This window comes from Ranitomeya imitator, chromosome 9, assembly GCF_032444005.1.
Source record: "Ranitomeya imitator isolate aRanImi1 chromosome 9, aRanImi1.pri, whole genome shotgun sequence".
Classification (NCBI taxonomy): domain Eukaryota; kingdom Metazoa; phylum Chordata; class Amphibia; order Anura; family Dendrobatidae; genus Ranitomeya; species Ranitomeya imitator.
In genome coordinates, this window is record NC_091290.1 from 140,270,220 (window position 1) to 140,297,873 (window position 27,654).

General features: G+C 46.4%; 2 protein-coding genes across 2 annotated transcripts in view; one reads left to right on the forward strand and one right to left on the reverse strand.

The window, feature by feature from the left end:
- LOC138649103 (E3 ubiquitin-protein ligase RNF182-like) overlaps positions 1-27,654 on the reverse strand; it is an 88,655-nt gene that overhangs the window by 45,323 nt on the left and 15,678 nt on the right. The gene's annotated exons all lie outside the window — the stretch shown is intronic.
- Positions 4,586-21,010, forward strand: SLC7A9 (solute carrier family 7 member 9). Its single transcript, XM_069739245.1, has 13 exons — positions 4,586-4,878; positions 6,946-7,065; positions 11,057-11,204; positions 12,735-12,977; positions 13,060-13,185; positions 13,372-13,471; positions 14,179-14,223; positions 15,703-15,826; positions 17,106-17,209; positions 17,403-17,499; positions 17,648-17,797; positions 18,591-18,765; positions 20,646-21,010. Exons 2-13 carry the CDS (start codon positions 6,967-6,969, stop codon positions 20,708-20,710), a joined length of 1,476 nt encoding a protein of 491 aa, XP_069595346.1. The 5' UTR covers positions 4,586-4,878; positions 6,946-6,966; the 3' UTR covers positions 20,711-21,010.

A 27,654-nucleotide genomic window follows, 5' to 3' on the forward strand; every position in this document is an offset into this window, starting at 1 on the left:
GGCAGTATTATAGTAGATATATTCTTGTACATAGGAGCAGTATTATAGTAGTTATATTCTTGTACACAGGGGCAGTATTATAGTAGTTATATTCTTGTACATAGGAGCAGTATTATAGTAGTTATCATTATAGGTGGATATATATCCATTACAGAGTGATGCCGTCACTTTAGGCTATGTGCACAAAAACCTCTGCGGATTTACCGCGGTTTCACAACTGCGGTTTTCCATAGGAGCAGCTGTAAAACCGCTGTGGAATCCGCAGAAACAAGTGACATGCTGCTGAATGTAAACAGCTGCGTTTCCGCGCATTTTTTTTCCGCAGCATGTGCACAGCGTTTTTTTGTTTCCCATAGGTTTACATTGAACTGTAAACTTATGGGAAACTGCTGCGGATCTGCAGCGTTTTCCGCAGCGTGTACTGTGCACTTACCCTCATAGTACGGGAAGCAGCAGATACGACCACTTATCTTCTCCGCAGTATATATAGCCATGTATATAACCTCTGATATTTAGGTGGTTTCTAGAGGACCTGACTATCTGACAAATCATCTATCTATATATTTTCAGTGTTATTTCCTGGCTTTTCATCTTTTATACTATGATAATAATTACTAACGATAGATAGTGGATAATCGGGTGTTCTGCTCCCGGCGAGTGGCGACGCTCTGCAGGTTGTTGATGCCTTATCTGAAGTGAAGCATTTAGCGGTGATAACAAGTCGTGTTCAGCTGGTTTATACGTAACCCAGTAATTTCACTTGTCAAAGTCTACATGCTAAGTGCCAGATAGCACAACGCATCCGCCATATCATGTCTGTATAATGTAATGGCGATATATAGCAATCAACACAGAGATAATCCAGTGGCTCCTAATTCTAAGAATTCAAGAACGTTTATAGGAACGTCGTCAAATTCTTGTTGGGAAATAAAAATAGTTTGCTCTGTGGCGGAGTGTGACCAATGTCACTTCCCGTGGTCTGGTAGCGCTTACTGTAAGACTTCATATGTACCGCAGAGCTGTGCGCACTCTACGTGGCGCCATAGGGTGGGCTATATAGTGTCGTAACATGGCGTTGCACTATTCTAGAACCAACGTATCTGGGGGAAAATTCTCCATAAATCTGGTGTTTGAGTTAATGGAAGCACGAACCGTGCGTGCGTACATGACGCCTTGTATACGGGATATATTTGTGTCCCGCACTCCGTCTTGTGGATTCCATTGCTGTGACATGTTTCGGTTGGCAGGGTGGCATACACAGCAGCGGTGCCAGCTCAGTCCGCACTGCGCTCGTTACCTTGGCGCCTGTTCATAAATCACTAACTTTTCACTTAATTATGTCATTTCCCCAACACAAAGTGTTCTCGTCCAGGAGGAACGTCGCTCGTCAGGGAAAGTTCATGTTGTTACGGCACAGGGTTTCTTAACTAATTTGTTATGCTATTTGCACAGTCTTTATTGCTGTTTTGACTTTTTTTTTTTTTTTTTTTCACTCTCATTTTTCCTTTTTGACTCCTCTCTTTTGTACGTGCCGCATTGTATAATGCGGCATATGAATAATTATGGCAGAGCTGCAATTCCAGGTCCTGCCTCTTCACAAGTGTGGCGCTGCAGCCTTGGTTTTCTGACTCTACACCTTCACTTTTTTTTTTTTTGTAAGGTAATGTTGAAAAAAAGGGGTTATTCGCGTTCCCCAGATTGCAGAAGCTGCACGTCGGTGATGTGGACCGATGTAAGATGTCAGGTCAGTGGAGAACCCCTGCAGATATCGCACACTGGATCCCATATCTCCATGTTCTCCGCTTCCCCTGATACTGGAAATGTGTCATCACGGGACGTTTTACGGTGGGTGAATAACCCGCCTGCTCGTAGATTGCGTTACCCTCATTAATGCCCACAGTAAATATAATAAATAATATCCTTCCTAATTTTCAGGGTTTCCTCTTCCAGTCTCCAATAGATCAAACGCTGCATTGAATTTAATGCAAACTTCCAAAGAGGAGGAAGCGGAGGCCGAGCGTGTAAGGAAGCACAGGTGACTCTGTGACCAAACTCCGCATCCACAAAGAAATGGCCTCTATAACTGGGGGACAAAACTTTACTGGGAAATTGGAGGCTAAATATTACTTTCCAGATCTTCATATCAATATAATCTCTGCTTACAGTATGTCAGTGCTGTGTAGATTATAGTAATCCACCATTAAACCCACTAATACAGAAGTGAGCCTTGTCAGACAGACCTTTTATTGCAAACTTTACAATTAAAGGATTGGGCATGTTGATACCCAACATGCCTGATTCTTCTTGGCCCCCAAATCAGCTGTAGGATAGTATCTGGATACCTCCACCATATTATGTTCATGGTTTTCTTGACCTTTTTCTCCATCACAGCTGATTCCAGGAACGTGCGGGTCCATGGGCGACATACAGGTGCATCTCACACAATTTGAATGTCGTCAAAAAATTTATGTATTTCAGTTCTTCAATACAAAAAGTGAAACTCATATAAAGAGTCGTTACAGACAGAGTGATCTATTTCACGTGTTTATTTCTGTTAATGTCGATGATTACGGCTACAGTCAATGAAAACCCAAAAGTCATTATCTCAGTAAATTAGAATACTTTATAACACCAGCTTGAAAAATGATTTTAAATTCTGAAATGTTGGCCTACTGAAATGTATGGTCAGTAAATACACTCAATACTTGGTCTGGGCTCCTTTGGCATCAATTACTACATCAATGTGGCGTGGCATGGAGGCGATCAGCCTGTGGCGCTGCTGAGGGGTTATGGAAGCCCAGGTTGCTTTGATAGCAGCCTTCAGCTCCCCTGCATTGTTGGGTCTGGTGTCTCTCATCTTCCTCGTGACAATGTCCCATAGATTCTCTATGAGTTTAAGGTCAGGCAAGTTTGCTGCCAATCAAGCCCAGTGATACTGTTGTTTTTACACCAGGTATTGGTACTTTTGGCAGTGTGGACAGGGGCCAAGTCCTGCTGGAGAATGACGTTTCCATCTCCAAAAAGCTTGTCGGCAGAGGGAAGCATGAAGGGCTCTAACATTTCCTGGTAGATGTCTGCGCTGACTTTGGTCTTGATAAAACACAGTGGACCTACACCAGTAGATGACATGGCTCCCCAAACCATCACTGGTCACACTAGACCTCCAGCAGCTTGGATTGTGGCCTCTCCACTCTTCCTCCTGACTCTGGAACCTCGATTTCCGAATGAAATGCAAAATTTGCTTTCATCTGAAAACACCTTGGACCACTGACCACAGTCCAGTTCTTTTTTCTCCTTGGCCCAGGTAAGACACTTCTAGCCTTGACTATTGGTCATGAGTGGCTTGACACAAGGAATGTGACACTTGTAGCCCATGTCCTGGACACGTCTGTGTGTGGTGGCTCTTGAAGCAATGACTCCAGCAGCAGTCCACTCCTGGTGAATCTCCCCCACATTATTGAATGGCCTTTTCTTAACAATCCTTTCCAGGCTGCGATTATCCCGGTTGCTTGTGCACCTTTTTCTACCACACTTTTTCCTTCCACTCTCCATTAATATGCTTGGATACAGCACTCTGTGAACAGTCGGCTTATATAGCAATGACCTTTTGTGGCTTCCCCTCCTTGTGGCGTGTGTCAGTGACTGCCTTCTGGACATCTGTCAAGTCAGCAGTCTTCCCCATGATTGTGGAGCTACTGAAACAGACGAAGAGACCTTTTATAAACATTTAGGAAGCCTTTGCAGATGTTTTTTGTTAATTATTCTAATTTACTGAGATAATGACTTTTGGGTTTTCATAGGCTGTAAGCCATAATCATCAACATTAACAGAAATAAACACGTGAAATAGAATCACTCTGTAATGACTCTATAGAATATGAGGTTCACTTTTTGTATTGAAGAAATTAAATAAATTTTTACTTTTTCATGATATATTCTAATTTTATGAGAAGCAAAACGCCACTAGTGATCATATACAATAATTGTGCAAAGCACAAAACCTTTCTAAATAAATAGTGTTAGTGCCCTAATTGCATTTGCACTTTATCCTTTATGTCTGTTGTACTAAGTGACGTTGACCTGCCAGACACGTGCTAAATCGATGGCGGCTACAACAACAGGGAGCAGGTAAAGTGCATGTGCAAAAGAAGCAAATGGAGATATATGGTCCCAGACCAACCCACTTGGAGATATTATTTATTTTTTTTAATGATTTGTGCTGTGTCCCGTTTGTTGGTTCAGCTGACTTTTATGTACTTTTACTATATTTATATTCCCTCAATAAAGCGGTGGAAGAACAGCAGATCTTACGGATTATCGAATCCCTACGAGCCCCCATGGCGTGCACCATCAAGTGCCCATAAAACATCCGCCATGCTGCATCCACAACCCTAACTTTGAGATTTGCAGCGCTCCATCCTTCTCCTGACTATTCTGCATCTTACTTATCCATCATCGATCCAAGAACTTTTTCCGAATGTCTCCCGGCAGTCGTCGCTCTCCTCTCATAATGGGATGCAATGTTCTGATGTGTGTAGGCTCCGCAGAACAACACCACTTTGTGTGCGGCCGCCCGGCCTGCCATTGTGTGCCCACTGAGTGCAACAAGGCGACACACATTGTCAACAGATGTATAATGTGCCGGCGGAGGTGAAGCCGAGCGTTGTGCAAGCGGCAGCATTCAGGGCCGCACTCCCCTTTGTCACTGCTGTAATAATTAGGGCATGTTTAATAATTACTGACGGTGACCTCTGCTCTTCCCCGGATCCTTCCCTGGATTGGAAAGATTATTTGTGAACTTTACCTGTGGCTTATAAAACTTCTGAAGACTCTCAGCATCCACTCCTCCGCCTCATATCCCGGGCTCCGCAAACACCAGGTAAGGTCTCTCCATCTTACTATGGATCGATTGATTGATTCTTGGGGGGGCTCTACATTGGCTTCATCCTGCGTGACCCCACTATTGTGCAAGCACATCGGTCTATCTACTATTGTTTTGCTTAGTGGACAATGGACCATCAAGGTATTAGAGGACACAAGTTTGCAACCCTGGCACATTTGCTGCCACAACCTGAACCACAACTTTGGATTATGGAAATTATCTCTGTGTTCATGATCTTAATGATTGCATCCGCCCCATCACATCACTTTTGGAGCTGCAAATTTTCATTTTTTTTTTATGGAGTCACAGGTTAAAAAAAAAAAAAAAACAGTTGGGACAAAACAAAGACCTTTGCTGTTCTTGTCTACAATCAGGCTTCCTAGACAGATGGTGGCGTGGTGTGGATGGAGAACCTATATCCATGTGCCATGCTACGGTATGTGGTCATCAGAGGGTTCCCCATGTAAGTCACTTCAGACAGTGGCTCCCTTAATGGCAGACTCGGTGCCTTCGGGAATCACCACAGTCATCCATTCATCTGATGCCACCAGGCATCACTATATACATGGTCATCTATTTACCTGGTGCCATTGGGATCACCACATGGTAACCCATTCATCTGGCTCCTTTGTGGATCACCACATGGTCATCTATTCATCTGGTGCCTTCGTGGATCACCACATGGTCATCTATTCATCTGGTACAACCAGGGATCACCACAGTCATCCATTCATCTGATGCCACCAGGCATCACTATATACATGGTTATCTATTCATCTGGTACAACCAGGGATCACCACATGGTCATCTATTCATCTGGTGCCTTCCTGGATCACCACATGGTCATCTATTCATCTGGTACAACCAGGGATCACCACATGGTCATCTATTCATCTGGTACAACCAGGGATCACCACATGGTCATCCATTCATTTCAGAGCAGCCATTGTAGCTTCCCATGGAGGACCCCTTGCAATCATAAATGAAGGGGGTGAACCCCTAAAATGCCTATGGAGATTAATGCTGTCGCACTACATGGATGTGTTTTTGGGGTTTCATCCATGAGAGAAGCGGCTCCACCGGTGATCCAGAACCTGGCATGTTGGCCACTACCTATACTGACCTGGTTCTTTTACAATAAAGCTTGGACGTAAGCCGCTCTCTTAGTATTACTTCCAGTTGGAATGCTCCCATCTATTTCATGCGTGAAGACACTGGTGCCCATTGTTACTTGCCCTGCCCCGTGCCCGGTGTTTGTTTTGTAGCACCGGGTAAATAAAAGATCCAAAGTAACAGATGACAGCCATTGTGTATCCTGATAATCAATGAGCAACGAGACCGTCCGATCGTCTAATGTGGATCCTGCTTCCAAGGAGATTGTGCTGTTGGATTTCAACATGCTCAGTCATTTTGTTCTGAAGGGAAGATAATCCCCTACGGACAACTTCCTCTCCCAATTCAGAGCACTCTTGGCCAAACTATATGGGGGAACCCAAAATAAATAGCCGTCATCCAATAGAAGTGTATGGCCACCATTAGCCTATCATCTTGAGAACATGTGCCTCATCTCCTCCGATGTCACAGGAGACATAGGAGAAAGGCGCAGGTGACCTTCGTAAGGGGCATAAAGAGAGAAAGGCACAGGTGGCATCAGTGAGGGGCGCAGGTGGCATCAGTGAGGGGCGCAGGTGGCATCAGTGAGGGGCGCAGGTGACATCAGTGAGGGGCGACTTCTATTCCTCATGGAGACTTTACCTATGTTGTGCCGTTGATGTATGTGGCATTGGGCGGCACATTGGGTATCGGGCGGGCATGATGCGAATCCGGCAGGTGGACATTCGCCCGTGATTCATCTTTATGATGTTTGCGATGTGAATCGCCTGGTCATATAATGTAATAAAGCAGTACCGTGCCCGCGAGTGCCAATTAAGAAGTAATCTCACCAGGAAACGACAGGACTGCATCATGTAAAAGCCATTATGTTTTTATTGCGGCACGTGATGGCGACTCGCGACCCATTTACTGCTTTCTCATCATAACTCATGGCTTCACTTTGTGATTTAGGACTCGGCAACAGCGGGCACAATGGACGAGAGCAGCATAAAGAAGAGAAAAGGGGGGAAAGATGAAGACAACCAGTCCACCCAGAGTGAGGAGTCCACAGCCATGCAGCTCAAGAAACAGGCAAGTAGAAACTGGTTATTGGGGGCACTGCATGCCGCGGGGGACAGCGAACAGCAGGGATATTGAACACTTATTGCTGTGGTCTTCACCTGCCACAAGACTACAACTCCCAGCATGCTCAGACAGCCATTGGGCTACAAAACTACAACCCGGCAAGCTTGGATAATTGTTGGCATCTTTTGCCTGGATTATTTAGGATTTTTGTGTATTGGCCTCCAAATTGGGACTCTCCACTTGTTGCCATCACTACAACTCCCAGTATGCCAAGAGTTGTAGTTTTGCACTAATTGAATCCGCCCTTTCTCCTCTGGACCCATTGGTCACGTGATCATCGGGTGTCCGGGAACGAGCTAGATCTGCTAGATCCAACCTGGTCAGATCTGCTGAGCGGGTAGCTGAATTTTTTCTGTAATTGGGATCATGTACCCTCCACGGTTACAGGGGAAATCGGACATAAGGAAAAAAGCATTTAAATGTTGCAAACGTATTTTATGACTTTACGGGGTCATAATGTGTGAAAAATTATTTAAGAAGGCAGAAAAAAAGAAAGAAAGAAAACACTGCTGTCAAAATTGTGGCCACTAGTACCGTAACTGCAAAAAAAAATCCAATATATACTATATAATTGTCTAAGGGTCACTTCCGTCTGTCTGTCTGTCACAGATATTCATTGGTCGCGGCCTCTGTCTGTCAAGGAAATCCAAGTCGCTGATTGGTCGCGGCAAAACAGCCACGACCAATCAGTGACGGCACAGTCCGGAAGAAAATGGCCGCTCCTTACTCCCCGCAGTCACTGCCCGGCGCCCACATGCTCCCCTCCAGTCACCGCTTACACAGGGTTAATGCCACCGGTAACGGACCACGTAATGCCACGGGTAACGCACTCCGTTACCGCCGCTATTAACCCTGTGTGTCCCCAACTTTTTACTATTGATGCTGCCTATGCGGCATCAATAGTAAAAATGTAGTGTTAAAAATAATTTAAAAAAACAAAAAAAACCCTGCTATTCTCATCTTCCGTTGTCCGCCGAGCCGGCCACCATCTTCCGTTCCCGGCGATGCATTGCGAAATTACCCAGAAGACTTAGCGGCCTCGCAAGACCGCTAAGTCATCTGGGTAATTTCGCAATGCATCCTGGGAACGGAACATGGTGGCAGCCGCGCGCTACAAGGGGCCCTCGGATCCGAAGGTGAGTATGTTTATTTTTTAACCTGTGACATACGTGACTGGTTAATATACTACGTCACTGGGCAATATACTATGTAGCTGTGCAATATACTACGTCGCTGTGCAATATACTACGTGGCTCTGTGCTGTATACTACGTCGCTGGGCAATATACTACGTCGCTGGGCAATATACTACGTCACTGGGCAATATACTACGTGACTGGGCAATATACTACGTGGCTGGGCAATATACTACGTGGCTCTGCTGTATACTACGTCGCTGTGCAATATACTACTCACTGGGCAATATACTACGTGGCTCTGTGCTGTATACTACGTCACTGGGCAATATACTACGTGGCTGGGCAATATACTACGTGACTGGGCAATATACTACGTGGCTGGGCAATATACTACGTGGCTCTGCTGTATACTACGTCGCTGTGCAATATACTACTCACTGGGCAATATACTACGTGGCTCTGTGCTGTATACTACGTCACTGGGCAATATACTACGTGGCTGGGCAATATACTACGTGACTGGGCAATATACTATGTGGCTGGGCAATATATTACGTGGACATGCATTTTCTAGAATACCTGATGCGTTAGAATCGGGCCAACATCTAGTATAAAAATAATTATGGAAAGGGGAACACCATTTCACATTTATTTTACTGCCTCCTTGGGGCCGATCGGCAGAACAGGGCACTTTTATCTAGGTTAGAATTTGGGGGGCAATGTGCATGTCCGTTCATTCCCTATGGGACCAGCCAGTCCGAGCGTGAAAGGCATGCTCTGCTAATACGAGCGTGCATGTGTATGGACGGGTCGTAAGGGATAGCTGTTAGTTTACAGCGGTTGTAGGTGCATGGGCACGTTACATCGATGGTCTCTCACCTGCGACTCCTCAGCTGTTGCACAACTACTACTACTACCACCATGCCAATGACTTCCAGACTGAACAGTCGCTGCCTTGATCCAGTGTGAATGTCATAGGCCACATACAGAGGTGAGATCATCTGGCAACGCGGACCGCGAAGCCTGACGGCGTCCAAGAATAGACTAATAACTCAATCTGCAGACACCTCGTATCGATCGCTCCATCGCTGCGCTGGGTTTATATATAGCCAACTCCGAGAAGATATTTTCATCAGATGACTCAGCCTGCTACTTATTAAGCCACTATCAATAGTCAGGGGGACGCTATACAAAGGCGGATGTGCTGTATGAATGCCATCTTATTTAACTAGACCCAAAAGTAGAAAAAAATAAATAAAAAAATGGATTCGAATCATGCAGTTATATCCTGCTCCAGCAGGGGATGCTATTTTGACTTTGTGGACTGGTTCCTCTCCATCGCTCCTGATGTGCTGGATCAGGATAAACTCACAACTCTGAAGTGTCCACTGGACAGCGGAGCTTGCGTTTCGTAGCAGTCAGCACCTGTTAATGAATACAGCCTTTAGTTAATATCTATCTGCTGCAGATTATCTCAGGCACAGTCCTCATTATTGGGATAAAGAAAGATGCAGATAAGATAACGACACAAAACTAACTGCACCGCCAACATGTTGCTTTATTTTGGCTCGGTGGCACAATCTCTGCACCGATGACTGGAGATTATGGAGTAATCACGTAGCCATTACCCCATGCTGGAGATTGTATGGCAGCACGCACATGCTGCAGCTCCCTACTACTGGGCTGTGTGCCGCCACATGGTGCTCCACACAGCGCTGTATAACTGATTATTTTCTCCAACAATAAGATTTTTTTTTTTTTGTTGGATTCATGCAGAATTTGACAAAAAAAAATATTTCACAGAGGGTACAGTAAAGGGGTCCCACAGAAGGCCATGGGTTAGAAATAAGCAAATCTATTGTGGTCCAGTGGCCACGGGCTGGGAGCACTGCGAACTTACTACCTGGAGACATTTTGTAATTCCAGACACAGCCATTGCACAACGATGGTGCTGTTTTTAGAAGAAAAAAAAACATTTCTAAAAGTTTTAATATCTGTAATTAAATTGCTTAAATACCCTGATACGAGACTTATTTTCCCTTTCTCCTCTGCTGACGTTTATACATATAGAAGGTGGAGCAGTTTTACATTTTCCCTGGTTCCCTCTTACTACTTGCCGAACCAGAGAGCTCTGGATTAGCAGCAGTGCATGCATTATATGATGTAGCTCATGATTATCAGCCACCCTGCAGTCTATGGAGTTTCCTAGGACGCCAAATAATTTTACCAAACTGCAAGACTAAAATCATTTCCTTCCAAGAAATAAGATGCGGCTGAGACCGCTATGCAATAAGACACTTTGCGAGTGAGTGATGTCCTGGTCCCTCAAGGCCACGGATTGGTGGATGACGTACACGATGTCAGCTTTGTACATAAACATCGCCCGGGTCGAAAGGTTCAGCTTTTATTACGTTTCATAAATTTCAGATATTGCTCGTTAGCGTCCATAAAAATATGCAGTTATTGGTCATCTAGTGTTAATTAGCAAGGGAAATGTTCTTATTTATTGTGAGGTGCAAAGTCTGAGGCCAAGTGTGAATCCTCTTCTCCGGGGAAAGGTATTAATGACGTTCTGGACGCGGCTCGCCTGTCCTCTCGGCGCTCGTTATCTCATCCTCCGGTTTCTCATTAAATACAAGAAAGTCCCAAGAAAAAATGTGTTTAAATTAAAGGAATTCTGACAATGCATGCACCCAGATATGTAATCCTTTCTGGTATGGAGCCTAGTACGGGGGACACTGGGCACCGTGACCGCGGCTGGATGCAGACATTGTTGACCTGCACCTTTATTTTGCGCAGGTCGGACTGCTCAGCGGGATCAGCCTCATCGTCGGGACAATTATTGGGTCCGGGATCTTCATCTCTCCAAAATCCGTTCTCAGAAACACAGGAGCTGTGGGGCCGTGTCTGGTCATCTGGGCGGTGTGCGGGGTGATTGGAATAATGGGTAAGTGTGGAAAAGATTTCTTTAAGAATTTTTTAAGTCTTTTTTTTTAACACAAGCATCCACCATTCACAATAGGTGATGTCACAGCTCACCTCATCTGTTATGAACTGGTGGTTTAGGAGCAACATGGGACGAGCTCTGAAGGAGGTGGTACCTGTACTGACCGCAGTCCCTAAGCTCAACACAACACTCGAAGTAGCCGTGGGATGCTCCTATCACTCCCTAGGCATTTCGTCACAGCCTGAGAACTAACTACCCCTAAAGATAGAAACAGGAAAACTATCTTGCCTCAGAGAAAATCCCCAAAGGATAGATAGCCCCCCACAAGTAATGACTGTGAGTGGAGAGGGAAAAGACATACACAGAATGAAACCAGGATGAGCACAGGAGGCCAGTCTAGCTAGATACATAGGACAGGATGGAATACTGTGCGGTCAGTATAAAACACTACAAAAAATCCACACAGAGTTTACAAAAATCTCCACACCTGACTAAAGGTGTGGAGGGTAAATCTGCTTCCCAGAGCTTCCAGCTTAACTGAATTAATCCATACTGACAAGCTGGACAAAACATAGAATGCACAGAACGAATAAGTCCACAACCTGTGGACAGAAAAGAGCAAAGCAAGGACTTATCTTTGCTGAACTGGTCAGGATATCAGGGAAATCCAAGAGAGATGTGAATCCAACCAGGAACCATTGACAAGTGGCACTCGCTGAAGGGAAGAGCCAGGCATAAATAGCCGAGCAGAAAGACAATCAGTGGAAGCAGCTGCAGACTGCTAAATCCAAGGAGCAGCCATTCCACTTACAACCACCGGAGGGAGCCCAAGAGCGGAATTCACAACACTCCTGTACAATGACTGACAACACCTCTATATACAGTAGATAACACAGGATCCACCATTCACAATAGGTGATGTCACAGCTCACCTCCTCCTCCTGTACAATGACTGACAACACCTCTACATACAGTAGATAACACAGGATCCACCATTCACAATAGGTGATGTCACAGCTCATCTCCTCCTCCTGTACAATGACTGATAACGCCTTTATATACAGTAGATAACACAGGATCCACCATTCCCAATAGGTGATGTCACAGCTCACCTCCTCCTCCTGTACAATGACTGACAACACCTCTATATACAGTAGAGAACACAGGATCCACCATTCAAAATAGGTGATATCACAGCTCACCTCCTCCTCCTGTACAATGAATGATAACACCTCTATACAGTAGATAACACAGGATCCACCCTTCACAATAGGTGATTTCACAGCTCACCTCCTCCTCCTGTACAATGACTGATAACACCTCTATACAGTAGATAACACAAGATCCACCATCCACAATAGGTGATGTCACAGCTCATCTCCTCCTGTACAATGACTGATAACACCTCTATATACAGTAGATAACACAAGATCCACCATTCACAATAGGTGATGTCACAGCTCACCTCCTCCTCCTCCCGTATGGTCTGGCGTGCGGTCCACGTGATTCCTCCATCTGGTGTCTCTGCAGGCGCCCTCTGCTTCGCTGAGCTGGGCACAATGATAACGAAGTCCGGAGGCGAGTACCCGTACCTCATGGAGGCCTACGGACAGATCCCGGCCTTCCTCTTCTCCTGGGCCAGCGTAATCGTGATGAAACCGTCATCGTTTGCCATCATATGTCTCAGCTTCGCAGAATATGCGTCGGCGCCATTTTATCCTGGCTGTGAGCCCCCTGAGGTGGTCATCAAATGTCTGGCTGCCGCCGCCATCTGTGAGTATGGGACCAGGACGGCTCCCTGGCCATAATTGTCGGATATCGGTTATTTCATATATCTCCTCTCTGTTCCCGGCAGTGACGATCACCGTGGTGAACTGTCTGAGCGTGAAGCTGGCGAGTTATTTGCAGAACTTCTTAACTGTGGCCAAACTGATCATCATCATCATAATCATCGTCAGCGGCATCGTCCTGCTGATACAAGGTACGGGAGGCTTCAGAGTCACATTCTGTTATTTTTATCTGCATCCTCCCCAGACAGCGCCATCCCTCTCTAGAGGCGGTGTTGGATATTGCAGCTCAGCCCCATTCCTGTATATAAGCTGTAATACCAGATCCGGCCTGCAGACGGAGGTGGCGCTGCAGCTCATTCAGGTTTTCTCTCCCTTAGGAAACACTCAGAACTTTACCAACAGCTTTGAAGGCTCCAAAATCACAGTCGGAGGGATCGGCCTGGCGCTCTACAATGGTCTGTGGGCCTATGATGGATGGTAGGACGATGTCACCTTTATGACCCATATGGTGCCCGGAGCGTCGGTGTCTGTGGGGTCCCGGGCTGGGTGGTCACTGACAGTTGTGTCATAAATAAGCCATATTGGACCGCTCTTTAAGTCTAATGGAGGGTGGACAATCTAACCTCTCAAATAATGCTGGGAGTTGTAGTTCTACAATAATCTGAAAGTAACAGTACTGGGGATTGCTGCTTTAATAGTACTAATTACTCTTAAAGGGCCGGTGCAGCACCACTTATTTCCACATCGGGCATGATGTCGACCATCAGCGACTCTTAGGACCTGATGGAGAAATGAAAGCTGCTGCACAACCCCTTTAAGGGGAGACTGAAAATTGTAAATGTTCCCCACTCCAATGCATGGCAGATAGGCCGCCCATGTGAATGGTGAGCTTCTCTGTGTCGCCACTAGAGGGCGACTCCTGGAAACTCTTCCCTGCAAGAGCAGAGATGCGCAGGATGCAGAATCGGCCATCACTTTGCTGCTGCAGAACCTCATTGAGGCCAACGTCTGAACGGTAACAGTATGTCTCTAATGTTACCTACCGCCATGTATGACACCCCCGTCTCCCAGTCAGACCCTCACTCTCCGCTTTATAGTCCCCTTTCTTTGGTGCAGTTTCTGTCCATTAATCCCTCAGTGATCGGAACCCAACTGACGTCTGTGAATTCTGCTTCTCCCTTTAGGAACCAGCTCAATTACATCACAGAGGAGCTGAAAAATCCATACAGGTAAGAGGCGATCGCGGCTGATTTATTACCTAGGAGTTATAGACGGACGGACGGACGGGACCTGAGTATCGACTGCGGGGAAGAAATGTATAGATTAACCCCCCAGGGGTCGGTCGGAACTTAAGGGGAAGATGTAAAGAAATCCTGTAATATGGACCGTGCACAAAACCGCATCCCCTGTCTGATCGATGTGTGCAGCAGGAGGCCATTATAATATGGTAACACCACTCAGCATCTCCAAAACGGCAGTGCGGGGTGTTCCTGGTATATGGCAGGTCTTGTAGGGTGTTGCCGGTATACGGCAGGTCTTGTGGGGTGTTCCCGGTATACCGTGGCTCCTGTGGAGTGCTCCTTGTATACAACAGGTCTTGTGGGGTATTCCTGGTACACAACAGGTTTTGTGGGGTGTTGTCGGTATACGGCGGGTCTTGTAGAGCATTCCCGGCACACAACCAGTCTTGTTGGGTGTTCCCGGTATATGGTGGGTCTTGTGGGGTGTTCCCGATATACGGCAGGTCTTGCGGGATGTTGCCGGTACCCAGTGGCTTTTGCGTGGTGTTCCCAGTACGTGGCGGCGGGTCTTGCGGGGTGTTGCCGGTACCCGGTGGCTCTTGTGAGGTGTTCCCAGTATGCAGCGGCGGGTCTTGCGGGGTGTTGCTGGTACCCAGTGGCTCTTGCGGGGTGTTTCCGGTACCCGGTGGCTCTTGCGGGGTGTTGCCGGTACCCGGTGGCTCTTGCGGGGTGTTCCCAGTACGTGGCGGCGGGTCTTGCGTGGTGTTGCTGGTACCCGGTGGCTCTTGTGGGGTGTTCCCAGTACGCAGCGGCGGGTCTTGCGGGGTGTTCCCAGTACTCGGCAGGTCTTGCGGGGTGTTGCTGGTAACCGGTGGCTCTTGCGGGGTGTTCCCAGTACGCGGCAGCGGGTCTTACGGGATGTTGCTGGTACCCGGTGGCTCTTGCGGGGTGTTCCCAGTACTCGGCAGGTCTTGCGGGGTGTTGCCGGTACCGGGTGGCTCTTGTGGGGTGTTCCCAGTACGCGGCAGCGGGTCTTGCGGGGTGTTCCCAGTACTCGGCAGCAGGTCTTGCGGGGTGCTCCCTGTGCGTGCAGTTGTTAGTACCTACTAAAAATATTCCAACTAAAGATGACTAGTAAACTGGTTTCGGGTTTTGGAGCGTGAGAAGTGTCACCTGTGTGATCCGACCCCACAGCGACGCTGTAGCACTGGCTGAGATACAGTTGTTGGATGGCGCAGAGCAGCGCAGCTTTTTCTTGCCGTTTCTGTATATTCATTAATCATTCTGGATATTTTATACATAATTCGGTGGCATCGGCCTTTGTGATTGGACGGTGTCGGCACAGTATGGATCTGTCACACGCAGAGATCAGTGTGCATGTGCTGCCACCTAGTGGTGACTCTTGAAATTAACATTGATTTAAAATAGGACTTTATAATGTTTTTGTGTTTTTTTTTTTTGGTGCAGAAATCTCCCATTAGCCATTATACTCGGGATCCCGCTAGTCATGGCCTGTTACCTGCTGGTCAACATCTCCTACTACACAGTGATGACCCCCACCGAGCTCCTGCAGTCTCCGGCTGTTGCTGTGGTAAGTGATGGGAGTCACATCTCCTGTTGGTTTCTGCAGTAAGTGATGGTGGGATCCAGGAGATCTGTCATGTAAGTGGATCCTCTATCCACACTTAGTCAGAGAGCACAAATCAATGTAAGTTCTGGATTAGATTGTGAGCTGCTGGGGAGGGAGGAGCGGACCCCTGGAAGTTTAGGTTTGACTGAACTTTACTCCAATATTTGGTTCGGGTACCAGAACTGTACTCAAACTTTTACCCAAACTCCATAGAAATCAATGGGGACCTGAACTTTGGAGCTGAAAATCTTATAACACCCCCTGAACTGCAAATCGGACTTTCAGGAGAAGTCCACGTTCGGCGTTCAGAACTAGGTATGCGTCAGATGCAGTGGGGTGCAGTATACAGTGGTTATTGGGGGTGTTCCCAGTATGTGGTCTTGGAGCATGTTTCCAGTATACGGTGGGACTTGGCTGGTGTTTCTCTTATATGGCGGCTCTTGAGTGAGGGGGGAGGGTGTTCCCGGTATGGAACTTTCTTGGAGGGGGTTCTGGAATACGTAGTGGTCCCGGTATGTGGTGGGTATTTCTCAAAAATGCAGGGTCTGGGGAAGGGGGGGGGGGCCTTACTGGTTTACAACACGTCTTGGGGTGTTTCCAGCTTACGTCAGTTCTTGGATGTTTCCAGTATATGGAGATGTTTCCAGAACACAGTGCTGTGCGTCTTCTGGGGGCTGTTTCCGGCAGGTCTAGAGGGGTGTTTCCCGAATACAGTGGTTCTTGTGGGGGATGTTCTTGGTATATGGTGGTTCTTGGGGGCTGTTTCCGGTATATGGTGGGTCTAGAGGGGTGTTTCCCGAATACAGGGGTTCTTGTGGGGGATGTTCCTGGTATATGGTGGTTTTTGGGGGCTGTTTCCGGTATACGGCAGGTGTAGAAGGGTGTTTCCCGAATACAGTGGTTCTTGTGGGGGATGTTCCTGGTATATGGTGGTTCTTGGGGGCTGTTTCTGGTATATGGCGGGTCTCGAGGGGTGTTTCCTGAATACAGTGGTTCTTGTGGGGGATGTTCCTGGTATATGGTGGTTCTTGGTGGCGGTTTCCAGTATATGGCGGGTCTAGAAGGGTGTTTCCTGAATACAGCGGTTCTTGTGGGGGATGTTCCTGGTATATGGTGGTTATTGGTGGCGGTTTCCGGTACACGGCGGGTCTCGAGGTGGGTTCATACAACCTTCCTTACAGATTGCCGGTGCTGGGATGTATGGTGTAAGCTGTAGGTGACAATCTGTGCTTTCCTGTAGACGTTTGGGGACCGGGTCTTGTACCCTGCAGCCTGGATTATTCCTCTGTTTGTGGCCTTCTCGACCATTGGATCAGCGAATGGAACGTGCTTCACGGCTGGCCGGTGAGTGATGTCCGCCGGTGAGTGATGGCCGCCGGTGAGTGATGTCCGCCGGTGACAGGCGCACAGTATAGAAGCATTTGATAGTTCTTCTCCTCCCTTGTTACATCATGATATTAAAGCAGAGGGGACACCGCACAGCGTCCTACCAACAATGGACCCCACTAATACGCCCTTGTCCGTCGTCTCTCCCCAGGCTTACATACGTGGCCGGACGTGAAGGACACATGCTGAAATTCCTATCGTACATCAGTGTCAAGAGGCTGACCCCGCTGCCGGCCATTGTGTCCTATGTACGTCAGTGTTTACTTGTCATATGTGATGGAAGATCCCTTTAAGCCTCCAGATATTTTTTCCGATCCGTATTTTCCGGTTCTGTCTCATGTAGCGCAGCTCCCGTTTCTGCATAATCCTAACCGCCGTCCCCTTCTTTTTTTCCAGGGCATCATTGGCATGATTTACATTATCCCGGCGGATATTAACACCCTCATTAACTACTTCAGCTTCGCCGTATGGTTGTTTTATGGATTAACTATCGCCGGCCTGGTAGTTATGAGGTTCACAAAAAAAGACATGAAGAGGCCGATTAAAGTGAGTGGAATTCATGCATCTAAAAAAAAAAAAAAAAAAAGTTTTGCAATACAAATATCTGACAGTTCCCACGCTGGTCTATGTATCTCCATGTTAACAGATTGTAAACAATCCTGTGTAGTCTGATCCTGCAGTCACATGCTCCCATTGCAAGGACTGTTGTCTGACCGCAGAGGGCTTATGGCCTGTAACCATGGCAGTACATGGGTCCGCACAGGGGCTGCATGCACAAAACTTTTAATTAAGATTAAAAATTATTTCCAAGTTTAGGATCAAAAAGTGAAAACTTTTGCAACACAAAAAATCTCCAACATGAGTCCGAGTAGGATTATATTATTACAGTTTCTATTTTTCTGACATGGAGCTCCAAATCTCCTGCAGAGTTAGGATATAATAAAATGTGGTCCATCTGCAGCCGCCACTAGAGGGAGCTCAAAGCTCACAAAAATCCAAGAGCTCCCCCTAGTGGTGGCTGAAAAAAAATATTTTTAATATTATGTCCACGCTGAGGATTTTGGGTTCTGTATCCGAGCCCCTGACCCCAGTCGTGATACATATTTAAATCAAAAAGTGTTTTCACCCCAAATTTTAAAATAAGTCTTATATTAGTAAATTTTTGCACGCTGCCATTTTTGCAAAAGTGCAGTATAATTTAATGTCACTCAGCATATTCAATGCAAAATACTATAAAAATATAGTAAAAGCGGAATTGAAGGGTGACGAATTAAATAGAAAAAAAAACCTGATCGGTTGTGCACCTGCATCTTACAGTCTTCTGGTTTCTCCTCTCCAGATCCCAATCGTGATCCCCATCCTGATGGTTCTGGTGTCGATTTATCTGGTGCTGGCGCCCATCATCGGAGAGCCCGAGTGGGCCTATCTCTACTGCGTGCTCTTCATTCTGGGAGGCCTCATCTTTTACTTCCCTTTTGTGCACTTCAAGGTCAAATGGGCTCAAAAGATAACGAGTAAGTGACAGACACGACTTCCGTAATAAAGCGGGGAACTGTACCCTTTATGTGGATGCCTGAGGCAGTCTATATTCTTATATCTAGAAAACCAAAAAGTGTCTTCTGGATAAGAAGCTATAACTTCATAAAAAGCACTATGAAAGTATTCAACGTAGAAATAATGTTCCTAAATGTTCAGCTGTAGAGCTTCTATCTGCCCTCCTATAATACAGAGGTTATATTAAAGATTAGAAACAAGTGTGTAGTCGCTTACCAATATAATACTTTATTAGTAAATAGTAATCATTCAATAATTATACAGAAGAAAGTATCACAAGTGTGTGAGACTGGTAAAGGGAGACATAGAGCGACAGACAGGGCAGTTTTTAAGAACTGATGCGGCCTGGGGCAGCCTAGCCGGCGACGCCTGCAGAGGAGGAATCCCCCGCAGCCATATACAACATGTGTATGCATAACACACAGGTAAAGGAACCGATGCTGGAGGTGTGGGTATGGGTGTCACCGATCGGCGCACGTCATCGTGATGCCCGCCTTTGGATCCCACATACGCGACCTGCAATCCGAGGGAGGATGATACATCGTCCCACCGATCACCACCGCACCCGAACGCCCCGGGTGTATAGAATGTAGGGAGAGAACCCGGCTGCCAGGATTCACTCCTTTCATATTTTATGCACAGGTTCTAAACCGAAAGCTCCACTATCGAAAAACCAGTCCTCAGGAATAAGCACAATGTAGCTGATCTATAATACATCTTTACAAAGCAAGCAATAACAAATCTAAAGAAAGAATGATCAATAAATCATAATAATAATCACACAGTGAATTCCATATTCTTTAGCTTATTATCATGAGTTGATAAATGGGTGTGAAAGGCAGGAGAGCGGGATTTACCCTCCAAAAGGGGACGAAGATCAAAAGAGCAGGTAGTAGCAGACCCATAGGAGTATAATAAACAGTATACATAATATGCATACCAAACGAGGGGACATAAATAGTGTAAGATGTTATGTGAAAAGAATAAAATATTATGTTAACAAGCAGGGGCCTGTCAGACGATAGACGACAATGTTAAATGTTCCATCTCCCGTGGCGAGTAAAACGCGCTGCTTTTCGGAATGTATTTCTATATTGAGCACGTCCCGCAGGAGAAAGGCCCGAGGTGGCCCGTTACCGCCAAAGAGGAACAAGTTAGTTTTCGATGGAACGTAATGACTTTTAGTTAAAATGTCCCTGAGATGGCGCGATCTCCGCCATGTAACTGATGGGGCAGGGGTTAGATGATGAAGGTGTCTATCTGTGAGAAGTCTCGGCCAATATTCTGTGAAGATGCCTCTTGTCTGCATCCAGTGTGAATTACACGTAGATATGAAGCGCGGTTCGATATCGGCATTACTCCGATGGCGATGAGATGATTTATAGGCGATTGTCTTTACATGTATGATCGCATTCTCTGAATCTATTTATCAGGGTCTCCAGCCTGTTGATGATGGGTACGGTTTTCAGAGGAAATGCGTCGAGTTCTTAAAAACTGCCCTGTCTGTCTCTATATGTCTCTTTTTACCAGTCTCACGCAATTGTGTTACTTTATTCAATATATATTTATTAAATGACTACTATTTACTAATAAAGTATTATATTGGTAAACGACTACACGTTTGTTTCTAATCTTTAATATAACCTCCTCCGTGCTCTGTACTAGAGGAGGGCAGATATAAGCTCTACAGGTGAACATTTAGGGAGATTATTTCTATGTGTTTTCCATATTCTTATGTCTAAGCTACAAGGTCAGAGTCTCCCCCTCCAGAACCCGGCATCCCACTATAAGCTGCAGTCTGTGCATCACCCTCTAACACAAGGTATCGCTCTTATTCCAGAGCCCATCACCATGTACGTACAGATGATTATGGAAGTGGTTCCTCCAGAAGAGCCCAAGAATTAAGGATCAAGGTACCAGACTAATGATAAAGCCACACAAAGACTGCACAGGAGCGCAGCTCCGCACCTCCATTGTAAATAGTGTAAATATCACGTGACTCAGGAACCGGACGGATGCTAAAGGATTGCTGGGGCGAAGCTGCGCGGTTCAGCGTCCCGGCCGTGGGGCTGGATCTGTGGACGTGTCTCTGAATATTTTGTACATTTTGGTTTACTTATAATAAATGTCTCTTCTACCTCTCTGTGCATGTAAGGTGGATCCAGGACAATAAATATATAGGGGGAATCACAGCCTCAAAACACTGAGCCGCGAGCACCGAAAATGAGACAACTGAATGTAAATGTCCAGTGCTCAACATAAATCACTGTCTGTGGAGCACAGCCGCAAAAGTAGGAGAGGAGTAAAGGATCGATGAGCCGGAGGCCGCAACAAGTCCGGCAGCTCAGAAACGTCACATTACTACATACAATACACAACTGACCCTGAATTATACCCCAGAGCTGCACTCACTATTCTGCTAGTGCAGTCACTGTGTACATACATTACATTACTGATCCTGAGTTACATCCTGTATTATACCCCAGAGCTGCACTCACTATTCTGCTGGTGCTGTCACTGTGTACATACATTACATTACTGATCCTGAGTTACATCCTGTATTATACCCCAGAGCTGCACTCACTATTCTGCTGGTGCAGTCACTGTGTACATACATTACTGATCCTGAGTTACATCCTGTATTATACTCCAGAGCTGCACTCACTATTCTGCTGGTGCAGTCACTGTGTACATACATTACATTACTGATCCTGAGTTACATCCTGTATTATACCCCAGAGCTGCACTCACTATTCTGCTGGTGCAGTCACTGTGTACATACATTACTGATCCTGAGTTACATCCTGTATTATACTCCAGAGCTGCACTCACTATTCTGCTGGTGCAGTCACTGTGCACATACATTACATTACTGATCCTGAGTTACATCCTGTATTATACCCCAGAGCTGCACTCACTATTCTGCTGGTGCTGTCACTGTGTACATACTGTTATGATAAGGTAATTCAGTACCACAATGGACATAGAGGTCAGAGCACATACAGTGACCTGACAATAACCCAAAAACATAGAACGAGCTCTGAGACGTGGGAACTTTGCTGACCGCAATCCCTAATCCTCTCCAACCACAATAGAGGCAGCCGTGGATTGCGCCTAACGCTCCCTATGCAACTCGGCACAGCCTGAGAAACTAGCTAGCCTGAAGATAGAAAATAAGCCTACCTTGCCTCAGAGAAATACCCCAAAGGAAAAGGCAGCCCCCACATATAATGACTGTGAGTTAAGATGAAACGACAAACGTAGAGATAAAATAGATTTAGCAAAGTGAGGCCCGACTTTCTGAACAGAGCGAGGATAGGAAAGGTAACTTTGCGGTCAACACAAAACCCTACAAAAACCACGCAAAGGGGGCAAAAAGACCCTCCGTACCGAACTAACGGCACGGAGGTACACCCTCTGCGTCCCAGAGCTGCCAGCAAGCAAGAAAAAACAAATAGACAAGCTGGACAGAAAAAAACAGCAAACAAAATAGCAAAGCAAAACTTAGCTATGCAGAGCAGCAGGCCACAGGAACGATCCAGGAGGAAACAGGTCCAATACTAGAACATTGACTGGAAGCCAGGATCAAAGCACTAGGTGGAGTTAAATAGAGCAGCACCTAACGACTTCACCACATCACCTGAGGAAGGAAACTCAGAAGCCGCAGTACCACTCTCCTCCACCAACGGAAGCTCACAGAGAGAATCAGCCGAAGTACCACTTGTGACCACAGGAGGGAGCTCTGCCACAGAATTCACAACAGTACCCCCCCCTTGAGGAGGGGTCACCGAACCCTCACCAGAGCCCCCAGGACGACCAGGATGAGCCATATGAAAGGCACGAACAAGATCGGGAGCATGGACATCCGAGGCAAAGACCCAGGAATTATCTTCCTGAGCATAACCCTTCCACTTAACCAGATACTGGAGTCTCCGTCTTGAAAGACGAGAATCCAAAATCTTCTCCACAATATACTCCAACTCCCCCTCCACCAAAACCGGGGCAGGAGGATCAACAGATGGAACCATAGGTGCCACGTATCTCCGCAACAATGACCTATGGAATACGTTATGTATGGAAAAAGAATCTGGAAGGGTCAGACGAAAAGACACAGGATTAAGAACCTCAGAAATCCTATACGGACCAATGAAACGAGGTTTAAACTTAGGAGAGGAAACCTTCATAGGAATATGACGAGAAGACAACCAAACCAAATCCCCAACACGAAGTCGGGGACCCACACGGCGTCTGCGATTAGCGAAACGTTGAGCCTTCTCCTGGGACAAGGTCAAATTGTCCACTACATGAGTCCAAATCTGCTGCAACCTGTCCACCACAGTATCCACACCAGGACAGTCCGAAGACTCAACCTGCCCTGAAGAGAAACGAGGATGGAACCCAGAGTTGCAGAAAAACGGCGAAACCAAGGTAGCCGAGGTGGCCCGATTATTAAGGGCGAACTCGGCCAAAGGCAAAAAGGACACCCAGTCATCCTGATCAGCAGAAACAAAGCATCTCAGATATGTTTCCAAGGTCTGATTGGTTTGTTCGGTCTGGCCATTAGTCTGAGGATGGAAAGCCGAGGAAAAAGACAAGTCAATGCCCATCCTACCACAAAAGGCTCGCCAAAACCTCGAAACAAACTGGGAACCTCTGTCAGACACGATATTCTCTGGAATGCCATGCAAACGAACCACATGCTGGAAGAACAATGGCACCAAATAAGAGGAGGAAGGTAATTTAGACAAGGGTACCAAATGGACCATCTTAGAGAAGCGATCACAGACCACCCAAATGACTGACATCTTTTGAGAGACGGGAAGATCTGAAATAAAATCCATAGAGATATGTGTCCAAGGCCTCTTCGGGACTGGCAAGGGCAAAAGCAACCCACTGGCACGAGAACAGCAGGGCTTAGCCCGAGCACAAAACCCACAGGACTGCACAAAAGAACGCACATCCCGCGACAGAGATGGCCACCAAAAGGATTTAGCCACCAACTCTCTGGTACCAAAGATTCCAGGATGACCAGCCAACACAGAACACTGAACCTCAGAGATAACTTTATTCGTCCACCTATCAGGGACAAACAGTCTCTCCGCTGGGCAACGATCAGGTTTATTAGCCTGAAATTTTTGCAGCACCCGCCGCAAATCAGGGGAGATGGCAGACACAACTACTCCCTCTTTGAGGATACTCGCCGGCTCAGATAAACCCGGAGAGTCGGGCACAAAACTCCTAGACAGAGCATCCGCCTTCACATTTTTAGAGCCCGAAAGGTACGAAATCACAAAGTCAAAACGGGCAAAAAACAGCGACCAACGAGCCTGTCTAGGATTCAACCGCTTGGCAGACTCGAGATAAGTCAAGTTCTTATGATCAGTCAAGACCACCACGCGATGCTTAGCTCCTTCAAGCCAATTACGCCACTCCTCGAATGCCCACTTCATGGCCAGCAACTCTCGATTGCCCACATCATAATTTCGCTCAGCAGGCGAAAACTTCCTGGAAAAGAAGGCGCATGGTTTCATCACCCAGCAATCAGAACTTCTCTGCGACAAAACAGCCCCTGCTCCAATCTCAGAAGCATCAACCTCGACCTGGAATGGAAGCGAAACATCTGGTTGACACAACACAGGGGCAGAAGAAAAACGACGCTTCAACTCTTGAAAAGCTTCCACAGCAGCAGAAGACCAATTGACCACATCAGCACCCTTCTTGGTCAAATCGGTCAATGGTTTAGCAATACTAGAAAAATTGCAGATGAAGCGACGATAAAAATTCGCAAAGCCCAGGAACTTTTGCAGACTTTTCAGAGATGTCGGCTGAGTCCAATCATGGATGGCTTGGACCTTAACAGGGTCCATCTCGATAGAAGAAGGGGAAAAGATGAACCCCAAAAATGAAACCTTCTGAACACCAAAGAGACACTTTGATCCCTTCACAAACAAAGAATTAGCATGCAGGACCTGAAACACCGTTCTGACCTGCTTCACATGAGACTCCCAATCATCCGAGAAGATCAAAATGTCATCCAAGTACACAATCAGGAAGTTATCCAGGTACTCTCGGAAGATGTCATGCATAAAGGACTGAAACACTGATGGAGCATTGGCAAGTCCGAATGGCATTACTAGATACTCAAAATGGCCCTCGGGCGTATTAACTGTAGTTTTCCATTCATCGCCTCGCTTAATACGCACTAGATTATACGCACCACGAAGATCTATCTTGGTGAACCAACTGGCCCCCTTAATCCGAGCAAACAAATCAGATAACAACGGCAAGGGGTACTGAAATTTAACCGTGATCTTATTTAGAAGGCGGTAATCTATACAAGGTCTCAGCGAACCATCCTTCTTGGCTACAAAAAAGAACCCTGCTCCTAATGGCGACGATGATGGGCGAATATGCCCCTTCTCCAAGGATTCCTTCACATAACTCCGCATAGCAGCGTGCTCAGGCACAGATAAATTAAACAGTCGACCTTTTGGGAAATTACTACCAGGAATCAAATCGATAGCACAATCACAATCCCTATGCGGAGGTAGGGTATCGGATTTAGGCTCATCAAATACATCCCGGTAATCAGACAAGAACTCTGGAACCTCAGACGGGGTGGATGACGAAATAGTCAGAAATGGGACATCACCATGTACCCCCTGACAACCCCAGCTGGACACAGACATGGATTTCCAATCTAATACTGGATTATGGACTTGTAGCCATGGCAACCCCAACACGACCACATCATGCAGATTATGCAACACCAGAAAGCGAATAACCTCCTGATGTGCAGGAGCCATGGTCAGCTGGGTCCAGTACTGAGGCTTATTCTTGGCCAAAGGCGTAGCATCAATTCCTCTCGATGGAATAGGACACTGCAAGGGCTCCAGGAAAAACCCACAACGCCTAGCATACTCCAAGTCCATCAAATTCAGAGCAGCGCCTGAGTCCACAAATGCCATGACAGAATACGATGACAAAGAGCAGATCAAGGTAACGGACAAAAGAAATTTTGACTGTACCATACCAATGGTGGCAGACCTAGCGAACCGCTTAGTGCGCTTAGGACAATCAGAGATAGCATGAGTGGAATCACCACAGTAGAAACACAGCCCATTCAGACGTCTGTGTTCTTGCCGTTCAACTCTGGTCAAAGTCCTATCGCACTGCATAGGCTTAGGTTTAAGCTCAGGTAATACCGCCAAATGGTGCACAGATTTACGCTCACGCAAGCGTCGACCGATCTGAATGGCCAACGACATAGATTCATTCAGACCAGCAGGCATAGGAAATCCCACCATGACATCTTTAAGGGCTTCAGAGAGACCCTTTCTGAAAATAGCTGCGAGCGCACCTTCGTTTCATTGAGTGAGTACGGACCACTTTCTAAATTTCTGACAATATACCTCTATCTCATCCTGACCCTGACACAGAGCCAGCAAATTTTTCTCTGCCTGATCCACTGAATTAGGCTCATCGTACAGCAATCCGAGCGCCAGGAAAAACGCATCAATATTACTTAATGCAGGATCTCCTGGTGCAAGGGAAAATGCCCAGTCTTGAGGGTCGCCACGCAAAAAAGAAATAATAATTCTCACTTGTTGAACTGGGTCACCAGAGGAGCGAGGTTTCAAGGCCAGAAACAGTTTGCAATTATTTTTGAAATTCACATACTTGGCTCTATCACCATAAAACAAATCAGGAATAGGAATTCTTGGTTCTAACATAGGATTCTGAACCACCAAATCTTGAATCTTTTGTACATTTATAATGAGATTATCCATTGAAGAGCACAGACCCTGAATGTCCATGTCCACACCTGTGTCCTGAACCACCCAAATGTCTAGGGGAAAAAACAGGCAAAACACAGTGCAAAGAAAAAAAAATGGTCTCAGAGCTTCTTTTTTCCCTCTATTGGGAATCATTAGTACTTTTGGCTTCCAGTACTGTTATGATAAGGTAATTCAGTACCACAATGGACATAGAGGTCAGAGCACATACAGTGACCTGACAATAACCCAAAAACATAGAACGAGCTCTGAGACGTGGGAACTTTGCTGACCGCAATCCCTAATCCTCTCCAACCACAATAGAGGCAGCCGTGGATTGCGCCTAATGCTCCCTATGCAACTCGGCACAGAGAAACTAGCTAGCCTGAAGATAGAAAATAAGCCTACCTTGCCTCAGAGAAATACCCCAAAGGAAAAGGCAACCCCCACATATAATGACTGTGAGTTAAGATGAAACGACAAACGTAGAGATGAAATAGATTTAGCAAAGTGAGGCCCGACTTTCTGAACAGAGCGAGGATAGGAAAGGTAACTTTGTGGTCAACACAAAACCCTACAAAAACCACGCAAAGGGGGCAAAAAGACCCTCCGTACCGAACTAACGGCACGGAGGTACACCCTCTGCGTCCCAGAGCTGCCAGCAAGCAAGAAAAAACAAATAGACAAGCTGGACAGAAAAAAACAGCAAACAAAATAGCAAAGCAGAACTTAGCTATGCAGAGCAGCAGGCCACAGGAACGTTCCAGGAGGAAACCGGTCCAATACTAGAACATTGACTGGAAGCCAGGATCAAAGCACTAGGTGGAGTTAAATAGAGCAGCACCTAACGACTTCCCCACATCACCTGAGGAAGGAAACTCAGAAGCCGCAGTACCACTCTCCTCCACCAACGGAAGCTCACAGAGAGAATCAGCCGAAGTACCACTTGTGACCACAGGAGGGAGCTCTGCCACAGAATTCACAACAACATACATTAGATTACTGATCCTGAGTTACATCCTGTATTATACCCCAGAGCTGCACTCACTATTCTGCTGGTGCAGTCACTGTGTA